At 44.2% G+C, this 19,481-nt stretch overlaps 1 protein-coding gene across 3 annotated transcripts in view; it reads left to right on the top strand.

Annotated features, from left to right (window-relative positions):
- The window catches only part of PTDSS1 (phosphatidylserine synthase 1), an 83,930-nt gene extending 75,561 nt beyond the window's left edge, over positions 1-8,369 (top strand). For all 3 annotated transcript variants that reach the window (XM_056522433.1, XM_056522434.1, XM_056522432.1), the window contains 2 exons: positions 337-403; positions 6,716-8,369. In XM_056522433.1, the coding sequence (XP_056378408.1) occupies positions 337-403; positions 6,716-6,804 (156 nt within the window). In that variant the 3' untranslated portion in view covers positions 6,805-8,369. The remainder of the gene's footprint in view (positions 1-336; positions 404-6,715) is intronic.
- The last annotated feature ends 11,112 nt before the right edge of the window (positions 8,370-19,481 follow it).

Below are 19,481 nucleotides of genomic sequence, written 5' to 3'. Positions count from 1 at the left end.
CTGATATCACCGCGCCAAGTCTCCCCTGAACTTTACTTCCTTGTCATGTGGTCATCGTGTCACGTTGCCGATCAGCCAATCACTGACTGAGACAGGACACTGCTGTGACCAGAGAATGGCTGAGTGGCAATGTGTCACGCTGATCCCAGCACCAGAAAGTAAAGGTCAGTGAACATCTGTTGCTGTGATAAAAGGCTGCATGAGATTGACAGAGGTCAGTTAGTGTAAAAACGACCTATTTTACAATTGTGGATCCGGCTCGTGTGAATGCGCCCCAAATGGTGTGTTTGATGTTCACCGACACGGTGTAATATGTGACTGTGTGATTCTTTACAGAGCTTTTCTGAGTGTGAGGACAGTACATATAACACTGATGTTCCCTGGCAGCATATAGAGAAGACAGGTGAGTTTTTACCTATTTTTTAATACCACTATGAATATTTTGCAACAGTCATTGACAGATATTGATATTTACAGAGTCCCGCTCATGATCATGTTAAATTTTATAATCCTCCCAGTTCACTGCCCCATCCTGATAAACCACCCCCTGCCTTTATTTTTATTATTTTTTAGTTTTCTACCTTGATATTGCTCTGTATTTTCTGCTCAGTCTCAGTCAGATTCACAGACTGGGAAGGGGCGTTCCCCAGCAGGCTGTGACATCATCTGAAGCCATACAGGGGAGAACTTCCTCCCTCACTCTGTTACACACAGCCCACCAGAGCAGTTCAGTGTGTAAATGAGCTATCATTGGCTAAGGCTGCGCGCACATTCCTCAGCACTCCAGACTGCATTTCCTGATTTTAAACTTCTGCCAGGCCAGCAGGAGTCCAAGAGATGGGGGGGGGGGGGCTGTGGACAAGTAGGGGAGACACCTAGTGGCAGCTTTTTTTTTTTTTTTTTTTAAACACAAAACATAGAAAACTTCATTTTCTTCAAACAAAGTACATTAGGAAGATTTTTTTTTATTTACCATAAGGAGTGCAACAGCAAAAAATTAGTTTTAATGAGAGTGCCCATTTAAGGGGTATGTTTACTGTACAGGAACATATTCTGTAGTCCTGTGTTTTCCAAACAGTGTGTCTCCAGCTGTTGCAAAACTATAACTCTCAGGATGCCCAGACAGCCGAAGGCTGTCTGGGCATCCTGGGAGTTATAGTTTTGCAACAGCTGGAGGCACACTGTTTGGAAAACACAGCTGTAGTAGTAACACTGCCTTTGCTTAGGAAAACCCCTAGGAATCACATTTGCATTCAACTTTCCTGCTGTATCATCCAAATCCCTCTTAGTAATGACTAGAGATGAGCGAACTTACAGTAAATTCGATTTGTCACGAACTTCTCGGCTCGGCAGTTGAGGACTTTTCCTGCATAAATTAGTTCAGCTTTCCGGTGCTCCGGTGGGCTGGAAAAGGTGGATACAGTCCTAGGAGACTCTTTCCCAGGACTGTATCCACCTTTTCCAGCCCACCGGAGCACCTGAAAGCTGAACTAATTTGATACAGGATAAGTCATCAACTGCCGAGCCGAGAAGTTCGTGACGAATCGAATTTACTGTAAGTTCGCTTATCTCTAGTAATGACCTAAACAGCAGCATATACAGTATATATACAGTGGTGTATGTTAGTGGTGGTATATGTACAGAGAGCAGTGGTAGGAAGCCCATAGAGGGGGGCACAGCACGATGATGCCACACAGAATGCCTATGGTATCCTTCCCTAGAATCCAATGTGTCCAGGGAAGAATCTCTCGGTAATACGGCATCCAATGGAGCATGATAAAAGAATCCGAGAGAAGAGATGGCTGGATGAAATCTGCCTTCCGGACAGTAGGACCCCATATATGTCTATGGTTGTGTCATTGTAGTTTTATATAACTTATGGAGCTGTATTACAATATTGTGCATGACCTTTAGGGACAATAACATGAAATATCCCTTATTGAAGAGAAGGAACACCTTTCCAATTGGTCTTCATGCACCTACAGGCTTTTTATTTATTTATTTATTTTTGGGGGGTCAGACATTGACCCATAGCAGTGGTCTTCAACCTGCGGACCTCCAGATGTAGCAAAACTACAAATCCCAGCATGCCCGGACAGCTAACGACTGTCCGGGCATGCTGGGAGTTATAGTTTTGCAACATCTGGAGGTCCGTTGATTGGAGACCACTGACCTATAGCAATGGTCTTTAAAGGGGTACTCTGGCGGAAAACTACTTTTATTTTATTTTATTTTTTTTAAATAAACTGGTGCCTGAAAGTTAGAGATTTGTAAATTATAGATGAGTAGTTCGGCACTGCTGGCTTCTGTACCTGAAGGCGGGTGGACACTAAGTCGCTGTAGCGGAGTGGGGATACGGTGGTGCTCAGACTCACGTAGAATATAACATCAGTGCATGAGAAAACAAAGAAAAGTCGGCACACACCGGATTTCCAATTCAGCAGATTTTATTGCACATTTCTCACAGCCGTAGTACATTTTTCGGGGAGACGACGGATGGTACGAGGGGGGTACCACAGAGAGGCGACACTTGTGTTTCATACTTAGTAGCAGGTTTGTAAATTACTTCTATTAAAAAAATCTTAATCCTTTCAGTACTTTTTAGCAGCTGTTTGCTGAAAATCTTTGGGAAAATCTTAATTTTTTTTAAATTTCTTTTTTTCTTTTTTGTGTTGTCCACAGTGCTCTCTGCTGACACCTGATGCCTGTATCAGGAACTAAATCCCCTTAGCAAACCTATGCTACTCTGGACAGTTCCTGACACGGACAGAGGTGTCAGCAGAGAGCACTGTGGACAACACAAAAAAGAATTTCCTCTGTAGCATACAGCTGCTAAAAAGTACTGAAAGGATGAAAGTTTTTTTAATAGAAGTAATTAACAAATCTGTTTAACTTTCTGGCACCAGTTCATTAAAAAATAAAAAATAAAGTTTTTCCATCGGAGTACCCCTTTAAGCTGTGGCTACCAAGATATTGCAAAACTGCAATTCCCAGCATGCATTTGGTGACAACTGCCCTATAAAGCAGTGTTTCACAACCAGGGTGCCTCTAGCTGGAGGCCCCCTAGATGGGAAACATTGACCTAATGGTTGGCTATTTCCCATAGGTGGCACCAGAGAGCCAGTTTTCTTCCTTCTGGTGAAGAACTACTTTACTTACCTTTCTCCCAGGGATCACTTCCCGACCTAGAAGAAACCCCACGTCAGCTTGAGACCCATCATTTTCTTAATTAGTATCTATTCCAATCTTTTTGATGAAAAAAGTTACAAAGGAGCCAGTTCCTTATACAAATAGTGTGTTCCTTTCTAATGTGTTTGTATCTGGTGTCATAAGTAAAGCACGCTTTTCCCCATTGGTTCTCCCGCGCAGAATGGGGGGGGGTCTCAGCACTGACAACCCAACATAGTTACATAGTTAGTATGGTTGAAAAAAGACATACGTCCATAAAGTCCAACCAGGGAATTGAAGGGAAGGGTGTAAGGGGATAAAGGAAAGGGATTTAGTTTTATAATTCTGCATAAGATTTAATGTTATTTTGTTCCAGGAATGTATCTAACCCTGTTTTAAAGCTGTTAATTGTTCCTGCTGTGACCAGTTCCTGAGGTAGACCGTTCCATAAGTTCACAGTTCTCATGGTAAAGAAGGTGTATCCCCCCTTTAGACTAAACTTTTTCTTCTCCAGACGGAGGGAGTGCCCCCTCGTCCTTTGGGGGGGGTTTAACCTGGAACAGTTTTTCTCCATATTTTTTGTATGGGCCATTAATATACTTATATACGTTTATCATATCCCCCTTAAACGTCTCTTCTCAAGACTAAACAATTGCAACTCCTTTAATCGCTCCTCATAGCTAAGATGTTCCATGCCCCATATTAGTTTAGTCGCGAGTCTCTGCACCCTTTCCAGCTCCACAGTGTCCCTTTTATGAACAGGCGACCAAAACTGAACAGCATATTCCAGGTGAGGCCGTACCAATGCTTTATAAAGGGGGAGTATTATGTCCCTGCCCCTTGAGTCCATGCCTCTTTTTATACATGACTATATCCTGCCGGCTTTGGAAGCAGCAGCCTGACATTGCATGCTATTCTGTAGTCTGTGATCTACAAGTACACCCAGATCCTTCTCTACCAGTGACTCTGCCAGTTTAATCCCCCCTAAGACATACGATGCATGCAGGTTATTAGTACCCAGATGCATAACTTTACATTTATCCACATTGAACCTCATTTGCCAAGTGGATGCCCAGACACTTAGTCTATCCAAGTCATCTTGTAACCTATACACATCCTCTATAGACTGTACCGTGCTACAAAGCTTGGTGTCATCTGCAAAGATAGAAACAGAGCTGTTAATACCATCCTCTATATCATTGATAAATAAATTAAACAACAGCGGGCCCAGTACTGAACCTTGGGGTACACCACTAATAACCGGGGACCAATCAGAGTATGAATCATTGACCACCACTCTCTGGGTACAATCCATGAGCCAGTGTTCATTCCAGTTACAAACTAAAGTTTCCAAACCCAAAGACCTTAACTTACCTGTCAGACGTCTATGAGGGACAATATCAAACGCTTTGGCAAAATCCAGAAACACTATATCCACAGCCATTCCTCTGTCAAGGCTTCTACTCACATCTTCATAAAAGCAAATTAGATTGGTTTGACAACTTCTATCCTTAGTAAACCCCTGCTGGCTATCACTTATAATACTATTATCCCCTATGTATTCCTGTATGTAATCCCTTATAAGTCCTTCAAACAATTTACCCACAATGCACGTTAGACTTACCGGTCTATAATTGCCTGGCGAAGACCTAGAGCCCTTCTTGAAGATTGGTACCACATTCGCCTTGCGCCAGTCCCTTGGCACAATACAAGACACCAGAGAATCTCTAAATATCATGAACAAGGGTACAGATATTACTGAACTTACCTCTCTAAGAACTCTTGGGTGTAGTCCATCCGGCCCTGGAGATTTGCTTACATTTACTTTACTTAACTTACCTTGTACCATCTCTACATTAAGCCAGTTCAATACATTGTATGATGTGTTACCAGCACTGACCTGGCCAATGTCAGCTCCTTCTTCCATAGTATATACAGAACTAAAGAACCCATTCAGTAGCTCCGCCTTCTCTTGATCGCCCATGACAACCTCCCCATTATCATTATTAAGGGGTCCTACATGCTCTGTCCTTGTTTTTTTTGTATTTATATATCTAAAAAAATATTTAGGATTAGTTTTGCTTTCTTTGACCACCTGTCTCTTATTTTGAATTTTTGCTGTTTTTATTACATTTTTACAGATTTTATTAAGCTCCTTGTACTGTTTAAATGTTATAGCTGACCCATCAGATTTGAATTTTTTTGAAGGCAATTTTTTTGTTGTTTATTGCTCTTTTAACCTCATTTGTCAGCCATGTAGGATTTAGTTTTAATCGTTTATATTTGTTCCCCTTTGGTATATATTTAGCTGTATAGTTATTTAGAGTTGATTTAAAGATGTCCCATTTACCTTCTGCATCAGTATTTGAGAACACCTCCCCCCAGTCTATGTCCTGTAGTGGTCACTATTACCAAGGTTTTCCCGCACAGTTACATTACCAACCAGCTCTGCGTTGTTGGAAATGATCAGATCCAACAAGGCATCACTTCTTGTTGGGTCCTCCACAAACTGGCCCATAAAATTATCCTGCAATAAATTTAGGAATTTTCTCCCCTTTGTAGTTTTAGCCAACCCCGGCTTTTTACATATCTCCCTTAAAAGGGTACTCTGCTGCTCAGCGTTTGGAACAAACTGTTCAGAACGCTGGAGCCGGCGCCGGGAGCTCATGACATCATAGCCTTGTCCCCTCAATGCAAGTCTATGGGAGGGGGCTTGACGACTGTTGCGCCCCCTCCCATAGATTTGCATTGAGGCGGAGGGCCTTGACGGCATGAGAAGGCGGGACTATGACATCACAATCTCTCGGCGCCGGCTCCAGTGTTCGGAACAGTTTGTTCCAAACGCTGAGCAGCAGAGTACCCCTTTAAGGGAGGCATGTAAAAAGTTTTGATTGGTTCTCAGTGCTGAGACCCCCTACTGCGCTGGAGAACCAATCAAAACTTTTGACATGCCTCCCTTTAAAGGGGTACCCTGCTGCTCAGCGTTTGGAACAAACTGTTCCGAACGCTGGAGCCGGCGCCGGGAGCTCGTGATGTCATGGCCCCGCCCCTCAACGCAAGTCTATGGGAGGAGGCATGACAGTCATCACGCCCCCTCCCATAGACTTGCATTGAGGGGTGGGGCTATGACGTCACTAGCTGCCGGCTCCAGCGTTTGGAACATCTTGTTCCAAACACTGAGCAGCGGAGTACTCCTTTAAATGACAGGTACACGTGAAAGATTTTTCAACTTTTAACAGCAGCTTTCTTAATCCTAACATTTTAATTCCCCCTATCTGGCATACAGCTTTCATTGCCAAGTATTGTTTCTATGCTCGCCAGCAGGTAGTGCTTTAGTACTGTATTACTGTAAGACATTTGTTACAAACTTTGTTTTACTATTTAATTTTTGTGGAGCAAATGACTATTTTAAGATGTGTTTTAGATTGTTACCTTCAACCTGAAGGCTTTATTCTTAATATCCGCAATGTAACTGAATTTTTTATTTTATTTATTTATTACTTTATTTAATTATTATAATTTTTTTTTTTTTTTATTATTATTACAGAGGTTCCAGCAAAACACAGTGAAGGTACCACAACATCCCGGAGAAAGAATCGCAGAGGAAAAGTCACCAATGGCGTTGGAAAGAAATAGCTGAGCGATTAAATGCAAGCCTTAATAGAGGTCTGGGGGCTGAACCTGGTGCTGCTAATCTATATGTACTATGGTTCATGGATTCACAGAGCCTGGAGAAGGCAGAAGGACAGAGGTTATCAGCAAGATGATTGCGACTCCTGCAAGCGGGAATTTCCAAACCATTCACCTTTCCTGCCATTTTTGACCCTGGATCCTACTGTAAATGTTTAACTGCTGACAATAGGATTCCGGTCCACACAATAGCGGCCACCATGCTGCACGGCTGGGAGGATCCTGTAAGGTCTCCGACCTGCAAACCATTTCTTTTTTATTTTTTTTATTTTTTTTTGTGATGTGCTGCTTATTGACGATTCTTCTCTCCGCCATCGGTCAATGCTGATGCTCCACTCCCCGATGGCCTTTCTTTTACCATATATAGTGTAATCTTACGAATGTGTTTTTGTTTTTCTATATGTTAATTTTTTTTTTTTTTTTTTTTTTGGGTGCTTTACTTGTAGATTTCCCATGCAGGCTCTGGGATAAGGCCAGTGTTATGTCCCTGCTTTTAATCTATGTGAATTTAGGCTTTTTTTCTCTCCTTTGTTTTGCACTCAAGGCAGGGACCATCTACGTGACTCACTCCTGACCTGCTTACTTTTTGCTTTTAATATGGCATAGAAAAAAAATACGCACAAAAGAGACGAAACGCCACTTTCCATAAAATAAATTTCCGCCTTATAGTGTATAATTTGCATGTCCAAAATCCAATGCTGCTAAATACTTAGAGGTTTTCTTAATTTTATATATGATTTATGTTTGGGATAGGTAATCAATTATCAGATCTGTGGGGTGACACTATTGTTTTGCTGTTCGCTAGAGTCTTGGCGCCTCCATATACAGAAAACAGAGCTGAAAGCAGACAGCGCCGTACACTGTGTAGTAAAAATATATGTATCAGACAAAATTCAGATAGCACTCAGATCCACTCACCCGGTGTATGTGGTGGACTCAAACCAGATGAGGTTGGTCCCCACAAAACACCTGAGAGCCAAATACACGTGTGGAACAATTGTCAATAATCTGGGTACTTCTCATATATCCAAAATGGAGGAGAGTGCCTGGTACTCCGGATCCATATAATGGGGTCCATATGAAAGTAGAATAACAAAGGAAAATAGAATTCTATTTTCTATTTTCCTTGTTTTTTTCTATTTTCCTTTGTTATTGTACGCTGTGTAGTGGCTACAATTGGTTACTGCAAATCAGCTTCCATTCACTTTACTGAGCTGCACTAACTCAGCAATGCCACCATGCTTTCTACTCGCGACTTGGTTCTCTGGGTACACCAGTGCTATGGCTCTTGCAAACAGCTGATCAGCTGAAGTGTTGGGTGTCAACACCACACCGATCTGATGATAACCTATGATCCCTATAATTGTACTTTCATAGGCATCATAGCTCCATTTTTCACACAAAACCAGGGCTGTGGAGTCTGTAGATAAATGTTCAGACTCCGCAATTTTTTTTTGTACTTCCGACTCCTCTGTATTAATATGCGAATGTATTAAAGTTTAAGCTAACAATCTGAGTTTACAAGTTTTTATAGCCTTAGCTGAATGACAGCAGTTTTTCCAATGGTTTACAGTAGAGATGAGCAAACTTACAGTAAATTCGGTTCATCACGAACTTCTCGGCTCGGCAGTTGATGACTTATCCTGCATAAATTAGTTCAGCTTTCAGGTGCTCCAGTGGTCTGGAAAAGGTGGATACAGTCCTAGGAAAGAGTCTCCTTGGACTGTATCCACCTTTTCCAGCCCACCGGAGCACCTGAAAGCTGAACTAATTTATGCAGGAAATGTCATCAACTGCCGCGCCGAGAAGTTCGTGACGAATCAAATTTAAGTTTGCTCATCTCTAGTTTACAGCTTCAGTCTTGAACTATTGACCCTCCATTCCCTTCACTTATACAAGTGTCTCTAGTCCTGCAAAAAACATATTTACTTAATCCCTTATCAGTTAGAGACTAGGTTACCCATGGGTTCCCTGTAACAGCAGAACACAACACTATGGAAAGTATTAGTATTGCCGCTCCTAATTGTACGTTGTGTGCCATATAGTGAAGCACGTGAAAAGCATGCTTCTTCTCGGTCACTTAACGTGTTTGTTTTGCGGTTACGTGAGGCACTGCATGCATTGGTCTTTATTCTTACAGTAGAGAAGTAATTAATTATAACTTTTTGTGAATTGGGACATTTAAACTTGCTTTTTTTTATTCCAATCTAAACTACTACTGCTACTACTACTGCTTCTACTACTACTACTCTGAGTCGGTGAATTGTTTGCCGACTCCGACTCCAGGTACCCAAAATTTTGTCCGACTCCACAGCTCTGCACAGAACTTAAAATCCCAGAGATTTAAAGGGGTGCTCCACTGGCCAGCATTCATTTAGTTCCGAACGCTGTGCCATGCCCCCCTCAATGCAAGTCTATGGGAGGGGGCGTGACGGCCGTCACGCCCCTTCCCATAGACTTGCATTGAGGGGGCGTGGCATGACGTCACGAGGGGGCGTGGTCGACCCACGCAGTGCACGGCGTTCTGAACTAAATGTTCCAAATGCTGACCAGTGGAGTACCCCTTTTAAAAGATAACATGGGGAGTACCTGCAGTGACCACTAGGGGAAGCTTCTTCACATACTGTTAGTGCATTCTGTTATATGCTTAATGCAATAAGCTGCCTCCAATGGCGGCTGCAGGTATCTTTACAATTTGGAGCTATGGATCAGAAAAATAGAGCTCTGACCTCCTATAAAAATATATAAAGAAATTGATCAGCATAGATATTTCTTTAACCTGCTTGGGTTAAAAATAATAAAACAATATTCAAGGTGGAAATTTTACTGTAAGTTTTTCTATAAAATCCGCAAGCCAATCATTAAAGTGTACTTGGTATGTAAAAGTGATCTTGAACCGAGAAGGCCAAACCTCTCCCCATAGTATTACACATTTCTATTTACAATCCTTTTAGCTTTTTACAGCCTATATTAATGTTTCTGTTTACTCACTCAATAGCATTTTCTCCATCTCCAGAGAACAGACAGGTATAAGAAAAGACGACTACGATGCTACGCAGGCCTACAATCTCACTTCATATGTCTGCCATAAACTTGAGGGGATTGCTATTTGCTGTTTGGATAATGGGGGAGAGATGGAGTTTGTACCAGCTATTGTTTTGTATAACATCCACAAGATACTAAATATCATCCAGGTACAGAATAAACTCTTGTTGAAAAAAAAAAATGGCTGTCCTGTATTTCTGTATCTGCCCTAGCATATGACTCTACAACATCAAAACTTCCAGGCTCTGCTCTTAAAGGGGTACTCCGGTGGAAAAAAAAATTTCACAGTCGCTCTTCATTGGTGGACACCTAACTGATGGGTATATCCTCTTGCCACTAGAAGGCGCTGACACTAGGAAAAAAAAGTCTGCTCCTCCCTGGCAGGATATACCCGCCCACCTGCAGTGAGGTAATCAGTTTTAACTAGTGTCATCTAGGAGGTCAGACACAGGTCTGGAGCTCTCCAGACCTTGTGTTTTTTTTTTTTTTTCTAGTTAGGGTTGTTTAGTAAGATTCTTCCCTTTTTTGTTTCCTTTTTCAGGTGGGAGTTCAGGAGCATGGTGCTACCTGTTCCTCCATATGCGGCTAAGGGGGCACGGGACATAAAATACAAAAGCACCGTTAACCCCATCTCGCCAACACATGGCTAAGGGGCACGGGACATATACATACAAATGCACTGTTAACCCCTTCCCGCCAACGGCTAGCACTTTGGGGTCGCACCTTGGGTCCGGGTCCCTCTATATTCCCTGCTCCCTATAAGACTGGCTGAAGACATCTTAGGTGAGTATAAGAAGACAGGTGAGTATATATTCCCCCTCCCCTTTTCCTGCCTCCCTTTCTCTACCTGTGGGTCCTGTATTGGGGGTTCTTAGGGACTCTGTCCTTTATTGGGGGGGGGGGGGTTCATATTGGGGGGTTCCCTCAGGGCCCCTGGGGGGAGCTTTGTTTTATGCATATAGGGTCCTGTGGAGGACAGTCGCCGGCATTTTGCAGCAGCTCCCTCCATAGGAGTTTGTGCCGGCTCACTTCAGAACAGCCTGGTTGTTCCTTCTCGCCAGCTATTTCTCTGTACAGGTGCCGACTGCACTGTGCGAGCACAGGTGCGGTCGGCACTGTGCGCTGCCCGACAGCGGTATACAGCGGGAGCTGTAGAATTTCTGCCGCAGGGAGGCCAGTTCCCTGGCGGCGCATGACCGCCTCTCTGTTTTCTCTGTCCCGGCGCTACGGCGGATGGTTCCGCCCTTCTTTCTCCCTGTCTCAGTGCACGCGCATAATCTCGCCTCACACTGGGAGATCAGAGACTCGCGCGCTGCTGGAGGTTATTGTCCCGCCCTCCTTCCCCTTTCCGGGGTTGGCGAGGGCAGCGGTGCTTCGCTCCCGCTGCAGCAGCCCGGCAGGAGCTCGCGGTCCAGCCCGCTATTGCTCCGGAGCGGCGGCTTGGCAGGCACTTTTAGCACTGCTATAAGCCGTCGCTCCTCCAGGGGCTTACTGTCTGCCACATATGGGCAGCATCTTGCAGGGTGCCTTGCGCCCTTTATCCCCTTCCAAGTTATTGTGGAAGGCTGGAATTCCATATTTTAATGTTATAATAGCAGACATAAATTTTTTATTTTAAAGCATAAATAAAAAAAAATTTAAATGGTCATTTAGAACATTTGGTATTTGTCTCCCTCTGATGGCCAACACTCGTATGACAGTGTGATTTCTATTGTTGCTCACTTCATGGAACACGTGAAAACTGCTGTGGTTGCTACACCAAGTGCCATACCTAGTCCATCTCTTTGCATCCGGCACACGGTCCTCAGGGGAATATTCCTGCGTGGCATGCATTGGTCCTGATATCACCATGCCTAACAGTAGTCGCACCTACTCCTCATTTCATGGCTGCCGCGTCCGCGGCTCACTCTCGGTACCCCACTGCAGATGCGAGGGCCCGATACACCACCTGTCATACATCATCGGCTGCTGTATCTGCGGCTGCAGTCCCGGTACGTCACTACTGTTGGAGGTGTCAGATGGAGCGTCCCATTATCAACTATGGACCCATACCAGTAAGCAAGACAGTGGTCTGCATGGTAGCTTACACTACCTGCCATACATTAAATGACTGATGTATCTGCGGCTGGAGATCCGCTGCCTCACCACTCGGCGAGGTGCCGATGGGATGAATCGTTGTCTACTATGGACCCATACCAGTAAGCCAGACAGTGGTCTGCATGGTTGCCTATTCCGCTTGTCATATGTCAAACTGCTGGTGCATCTGCAGCTGACGTTTCGGTACCTCGCTGCTTGTGAGGCTTCAGTTGGAGTTTCCCATTAGTGGACCCATACCAGTAAGCCAGACAGTGGTCTGCATGGTTTCCTAAACCGCCTGTCATACAGCATATGGCTGATGTATCTGCAACTGGATTCCGCTGCCCCTCTGCTGTACGTGGTGCCGATGAAGTTACTCGTTGCCTTCTATGGACCCATTCCACTAATCCAGACAGTGGTCTGCATGGTTTCAGACACCATCTGTTACACATCACTTGGCAGGTGTATCGGTGTCTAGCCTTCCGATAACTCACTACTGTGAGCCATCAGACTGAATGACTCGCTGTTCTCTATGGTTCCATACTAGTAAGCCAGACAGCGGTCTGCTTAGTTTATTACACTGCCTGTCACACATCTCACGGCCGTTGTATCTGCGACTGGTGTCCAGATACCACTCCGCTGTGCGAGGTGTCTGCGGAATGACTCGCTGTCTACTAGCAAGCCAAACAGTTGTCTGCATTTTTTCTTCTGTCGTCTGTCACACGGCGCATGAACGATGTTTTTGCGACTGGAGTTCCAGTTCTCCTTTTCTGTGCACGGTATATGTATAACTGACCCTGCGTGTCCCAGAGACATTATGCAGGTTGTCAGGGATGCATTCCAAGGCTCCTCTCCTCTGCCTCCCTATATTTTCCAAAGGGCGGGGTTTCTTTGTCTCGCCGCCTTCCCACCTATGACTAAGGGGCACAGTTATTGCCTTTCTGATTTGTTCCCTTTTTGTCAGATGCCTGGGGGGGATCTTGTTCAGTCAGACTGGTGTCTACACTGGTTCCACCGCCATTGGTCTCTGACCTCTGGGCTGCCGTGGAACTAGCGGGGGGGGGGGGGGTCCCTGCTGCACCCAGTGTTCGTTTAGAGCCAGCGGCTCATGATGTCAGTCACTACCGTCACGCCCCCTCCCATAGACTTGCATTGAGGGGGACTCCGCCCCGCATCACCAGTCTTCCAACATGGAGCGAAGATCGCTCCGTGCAACATATGTCTGGGGTGCTGCTGCCGAGATCACGGGGGGGGGGGTCCCGCTGCTGGGGAACCTTTTGGCTAGGGGGATAAGATATCTAGGGGTGGAGTACCCCTTTAAGCTCCTAACATCTTACATACAGTGAAAGGGTTAAATGTGTCTGGCCACCCTTAGTATAGCATCACTGATCTGATTGCTAAGAGTGAATGATCTATTTAATATAAACATTACACCAGCATAGTATAAAATACTGGCATTGCTCACACAATCAGGACTTTCCACCCGTATAGAAGTCAGTTTTCCACCTGAAGAGCGGACACAGCACTTCAAATGATGAGTGAACAGTATATTAATATACTGTATGTAGAGAGATAAGATCAGACACTAAGATTTCACCCGCATGTACCGGGTGCAGTCATGAGACTTCAGCTGATGACTTAAGGCCTTTGCAGTGATCCACAAGGTCCTTTAATGCTGATTCTGCCGTAGTCAATGACTGGGAGGAAGTTGGAGGTCCTTTCTATTCTCGATAAGATGTTCTGTGACGAGATGATCTGATACGCATAGAGAACAAAGCAATAAAAGTAAATGAGAGGAAGGTTCCGCTAATCTGTATTATTCGTCGGGAGACGGCAGCTGAACCTAGTTGTATCCTTTATAGGAGGTGGCGGCACCACGCTGAGCTTCTACTGTCCCAAATAATGCATTGTATGAATTGTGGTTAACACGTGACCGTGAAGACTTACCTGACTACAGTTGACCAATCATCTTCAGGAGTTGCCCTGCAAGGAAATTATTAACAAATGTACATAACACTATAGTAATAAACAATAGAGGTTGAACTGTGCCCAAAAACTGCGGTGGCGGGTACACCTTTAGAGGGCAAAAAACAAAACCGTGCAAGTAAATATAGATATTTATTGAAATCACAGAACCAAGTATCTTAACACATCGGCCATTTCATTGCATGGATTAGCTATATAGGTAGAGTAACAGCCTGACTTCCACCTGCCTAACTTCTGGATGATATGCGGAGGAACCTAATGCCGGGAGGCAGAAGCCGCCCCAGTACAAAACAAATGTCCTGAAAATTTACGAGGATTGCCCCCCCAGATTGCTATGGTAATCAAAGTGCGTATGTGGGATACAAATTGTGATGTGGTTACTGCTGCTTCGGGACTTGAACACTGAGCTGGAAGAAACTATCCCGCCACCTCAACTGGGATTTGACCAAAGGCCTGGACTTGGAGCTGATTCAAATTCTGCCGGCCTGAGGAAGCCAAAAAAAGTTAGATGTATGGCGAGTTTGCTGATTAAACTAGGAACATAACCGAATGGGTGTGTGTCCAATACATCTGACATGGATCTAAACATATCCCCTGATATAGGTTGCCAGGAGTAAGTCTTGGAAATACGGGCTATCCCGAAAAGATAGTGAAATGAAATGTTGTAGACCAGTATGTTCTGATTGTGTTGTGTGACTGATGTAGTGCTGAGTGGCAAAACCCAATGAACGATAGCATAATAGTGATGTCAAAGGAAAATGGAATATTGAGGTGACGAAGGTAAGCTGTGTAAGAGTTAAATGCTGTGTCATAGGCTTGCTTAGTGCTAGGGAATCCCTGATGAGGTAGTTGGCCATTTACACATAATAGTTCAATTCATCATTAGTTTATGAAGTGGTGGGACCGGAGTGCCGACAGGATCTGCATGGGGCATGACCTGTGAGAAAAGGTGAAAGTTAGCCCTAGATATTGCATCTGCTACTACATTCAAAACCCCGGGTGTATGCCGGAAGACAAAAATGAAATTATGCTGTAGTGACAAGAACACCAATTTCCTTATAAAACTCATAACCCGAGCATTCATGGATCTACCTTTGTTGACAATCCCCTCTGTAGCTTCATTATCACAATTGAACAGAACCGTTTGCTTAGACCAACTATGCCCCCAGACACATGCGGCAGCTATGATTGGGTAAACTTCAAAAAATGCTGAGGTGCTATCAAAGCCTGCCAACCTCTGTACCTCAGGTGACCAGCGCCCTGCTAACAAGTGTGAACCAAACACAGCACCAAAACCTACCAAGGAGGAGGCATCTGTAAAAATAGTAGGTGATTGATCAGTGGATATACCGTTCCAGTTGGCAATATACTTGTCCTACATGACAAGGTCATCCATAGCATCTGCATCCAGAGAAATACAACTGTCTTTGTGAGGAACAGAATGTAGTAATACTAACAATCGCAACACAAATTACCTGCCCTGGTGGTTTATGCGCATCGCGAATACTAGCATGCCAAGCAGGCTCTGTAACTCAACCTTTGTAGTGACCTGCCTGATCCGGAACCTGCGTATTATATCTTTGATTCTGGTTAGTTTCTCCAAAGGTAAACTGGCCTGCAAGCTAGCCGTGTACAAGATGACACCCAAAAAGGTCATCTGCGTGGCGGGACCTTCAGTTTTCTTGGGGTACACTGGCATCCCAACCTCTGAAAATAATTTTAACAATTCTATCATTTTAACAGGCTCTGCATCGGGCAGCTCCAAGACCAGACCAAGTAATGTATGACATGAGTGCAACTGATGACATTAACAAGTGCCCAATGCAGAGCCTGGGCCAGCTGGTCAAAAAGCCATGGGCTGCTCTTGGAAACAAGCGTTAACTTAGTTGCAAAGTAATATAAACCATTACACTTAACGCCATACCATCTCCAAAAATCCTGACGCATGTGTAACAGTTTGAAAGTGTCCGTCATGTCAGCTTTTGCCAACCATGTACCGGAACCTAACTGGATAATAATTTGTATGGCTTCGTCAATAGAGGCATAGTACATTGTGAATTCCCCCTGAATGGATAAGTGAATCAATACTAGGTATTACAGACGAGAACGGTGCCGACAAGTCGTAAATCATCCTCTTTTTATTATTAAACTTGCCACATACTACCCCCATGAGGCTGACCCTCCACGTGTTGAATGGAGGAAATCATGTACCCCTTATCCAACTCATTCTGTAGTAATTCAGATACCACTTTAGGGTCATTGACCGCAGACAACAGATTCCTGCACTTGTAAGTGCACTGCGGCAGTGCAATCAGGCCTGTATGGAATCTATTTACAAAACCATTGATTAGCCACTGAACCCAACCTGGATCAGGGTGCCCTGAAAGAACTCTGGCTAGTGCCGAGACCTGTACCCCGCCTAGTCATGCCTGCCCCTTCTGGGAACATACCGTGCTTGGTGCTTGGGTGCGCCCTGTAGCACAGAAAACAAACATGGAGGAGCTTGCAGTTACTGTAATTACAAGAAGACATTGTAGTTATTACAAATTTGACTTGACTTTATTTGAAGGAGCAGATTTCTGAGCAGGGGCAGGTATCGGGATGAAGCTCTTACTGGTACTGGGTTCTACCTGCTGATTAACCCCTGAACACCAAGCTGCCGTGTGTGAGATTGACTGGCACATGGAGCAAGCGGGAGACTTTAAACCCGCAAAGTGGTACAGAAAAATTCAGTGTCCTCCATACTCCAGTCAGTCACATTGGCATACTGGCTAAACGCTGCTTACGATTTAGCGGAAAAGGACTTAAAAAAATGGGTACTTGTAAGAAAACTCCGGGATTTGCATCAGATACATATCCAATTCCTCTCTGTGTTTGGATTTAACCGAGCAAATTACCTCTCTGAATTTTCTAAATGCTATCACAAACATGTGTATATTCAGCTTGCGGTTGTGCCTAGCATCCTTGCTCTTAAGGACCATCGACAGTTCCCCGCATGCTACCGTTTTAGTATCAGCAATGTCCTGTGAGGAGATGAACAAAGACACTAGATTAATGTCCTTGCCGTCCAGTATGTCCTTACGCAATGGTGTCAGGATAAAATGGATGGGAGAGATCTTTGGCGGAATCATGGGCCTACCTGAAATACTAGCTTCAGAGGAATACGGCAATACCAGAGCAACTGGAGCCAAAGTGTTCTGAACCACTCTCCTCTCAAGAGCCTCCAATCTAGTCTGGACACCAGACAATGAGGCCATCATGGCGGTCATCATGGAATGGAGTTGCGTGATAGAGACTTGACCCGACGCTCCTGACTACCCCCAGCTGGAGGCTCTGACATCAACAGCTTGAACAATTCAGCCTTATGGGTTGAAGCTGGAAAGGGGATCCCCCCCCTAAGCAACTCTTCCATTAATTTTGGAATGGTCCACATGCTGTATGCTGAAGACGAGGCCCCCCGCTTGGAACTCCTGGCCAGAGTTTCCGGAACCAACAGTGAATCTTCAATGTCCGAGCCGTGAGACATCTTGGGAAAGATCCAACCTGTCCGGTCCAGAGTAAGGTGCTGGGGAAAAATTAACAAATCATTAGAAACTGTCTCAGTTAGAACCTACCCAGGACCATACTACTAACCTGATGACAACCTAACTGATAATAACGGAACTGCCAGAGCTGCCTAAAAACTAAAGAAAATCCACAATAAATAACAAGCTAAGAACCAACCAAACCTTGACCAAAACACCAAACTAGGAAGAAAGATGCGGTGGGTAACGATGAAGTGCATGTAATTTTCCCGTGACAAGACCCATTCATGCTATCTACAGTTAATAAATAGCCCACTGATTGTGGCTGTGATCGCAAACTTAAGCAGCCCAATAAGCCCCGAGATTTAGACAAGAACAACGATGACGGAAGACGTGCTAGCCGAAATAACATGCCATGGTAACCAGAAAATGAGTCAGGTTGAATGGGAACGTGACCAATGTAATATGACTTGACCGTGTGAAAGACATGAAGAGAACGGCTGCTCTGAAGATGTGTCAGTAACAGCCGCAGGCAAAGGTCACCCCTGAAAACATGTCAGGATAACAGCAAACTAGAACCAGGCATGGAAGAAAGAGAAAAATGGATGAAAGGTGTCAATGCAGGATAGTCTGGATGGTGGATGAGCAGCCCCAAACAAGTTCCAAAGATATTCAAGCTGTTCTGCAGGCTCAGGGAGCATCAGTGTCAGCACAAATTATCCTTCAACATTTAAATGAAATGAAATGCTATGGCAGGGGACCCAGAGACATAAAAAAGCAAGACTACATTTTGCCAAAATGAACTTGAGTAAGCCAAAATCCTTCTGGGAAAACGTCTTGTGGACAGATGAGAACAAGCTTTTTGGTAAAGCACATCATTTTACTGTTTACAAAAAATGGAATGAGGCCTACAAAAAAAGAACACAGTACCTACAGTGAAATATGGTGGAGGATCAATGAGGTTTTGGGGTTGTCCGAGATCTTGGGTCTTCCAGCAGAACAATGACCCCAAACATACGTCAAAAAGCACCCAGAAATGGATGGCAACAAAGCACTGGAGAGTTCTGAAGTGGCCAGCAATGAGTCCAGATCTAAATCCCATTGAACACCTGTGGAGAGATCTTAAAATTGCTGTTGGGAAAAGGCGCCTTCCAATAAGAGAGACCTGGAGCAGTTTGCAAAGGAAGAGTGGTCCAACATTCCGTCTGTGAGGTGTAAGAAGCTTATTGATGGTTATAGGAAGCGACTGATTTCAGTTATTTTTTCCAAAGCATGTGCAAACAAATATTAAGTTAAGGGTGCCAATAATTTTGTCCAGCCCATTTTGGGAGTTTGGTGACATTATGTCCAATTTGCTTTTTTTCCTTCCTTTTTTGGTTTAGTTCCAATACACACAAAGGGAATAAACGTGTATAGGAAAACATGTGTTACTGCAATCCTTTTCTGTGAGAAATACTTCATTTTCTTCAAATTTCAGGGGTGACAACATTTACGGCCATGACTGTATATATAAATATATATATATGTGTGTGTGTGTATTTTTTTTTACATATTTATATATGCACACACCAACAATGTACCGAATACATAATGTACATAACTTAAACATAATATCCACTTTTTTTTTTTCTTTATTGACAACTAGTAAGCGGACACGTCACGCGACGCTGCTTTCTCACTGCCTTCTCGCAGCGGGGCGCTACGTGATTACAGCAAGGCGGAAGCCTGGAGGAAACCCATACAAACATGGGGAGAACCCAAGACTCCAGCACTGCAAGGCAACAGTGCTGCCCATAAAACAGCTCTGTACTGTTCTATAATGCCCTCCATGCCACTGCTGCTTTTGATGGTATGCCATAGAGATATAGGGGGAACTGGATCTCCTCTTCAATGTCTGTGCAGTATATGGTAGGCATCATACTCTCTAGCTGAGGGAAAACTGAAAATTAGAGATTGAATTGATAGAGGGAAAAATTGGTGGGAAAATTTATT

The sequence above is a fragment of the Hyla sarda genome, chromosome 5 (assembly GCF_029499605.1).
Source record: "Hyla sarda isolate aHylSar1 chromosome 5, aHylSar1.hap1, whole genome shotgun sequence".
Classification (NCBI taxonomy): Eukaryota; Metazoa; Chordata; class Amphibia; order Anura; family Hylidae; genus Hyla; species Hyla sarda.
The sequence above is the reverse complement of the archived record's forward strand: the minus strand, read 5'-3'. Positions and strand labels throughout refer to the sequence as shown.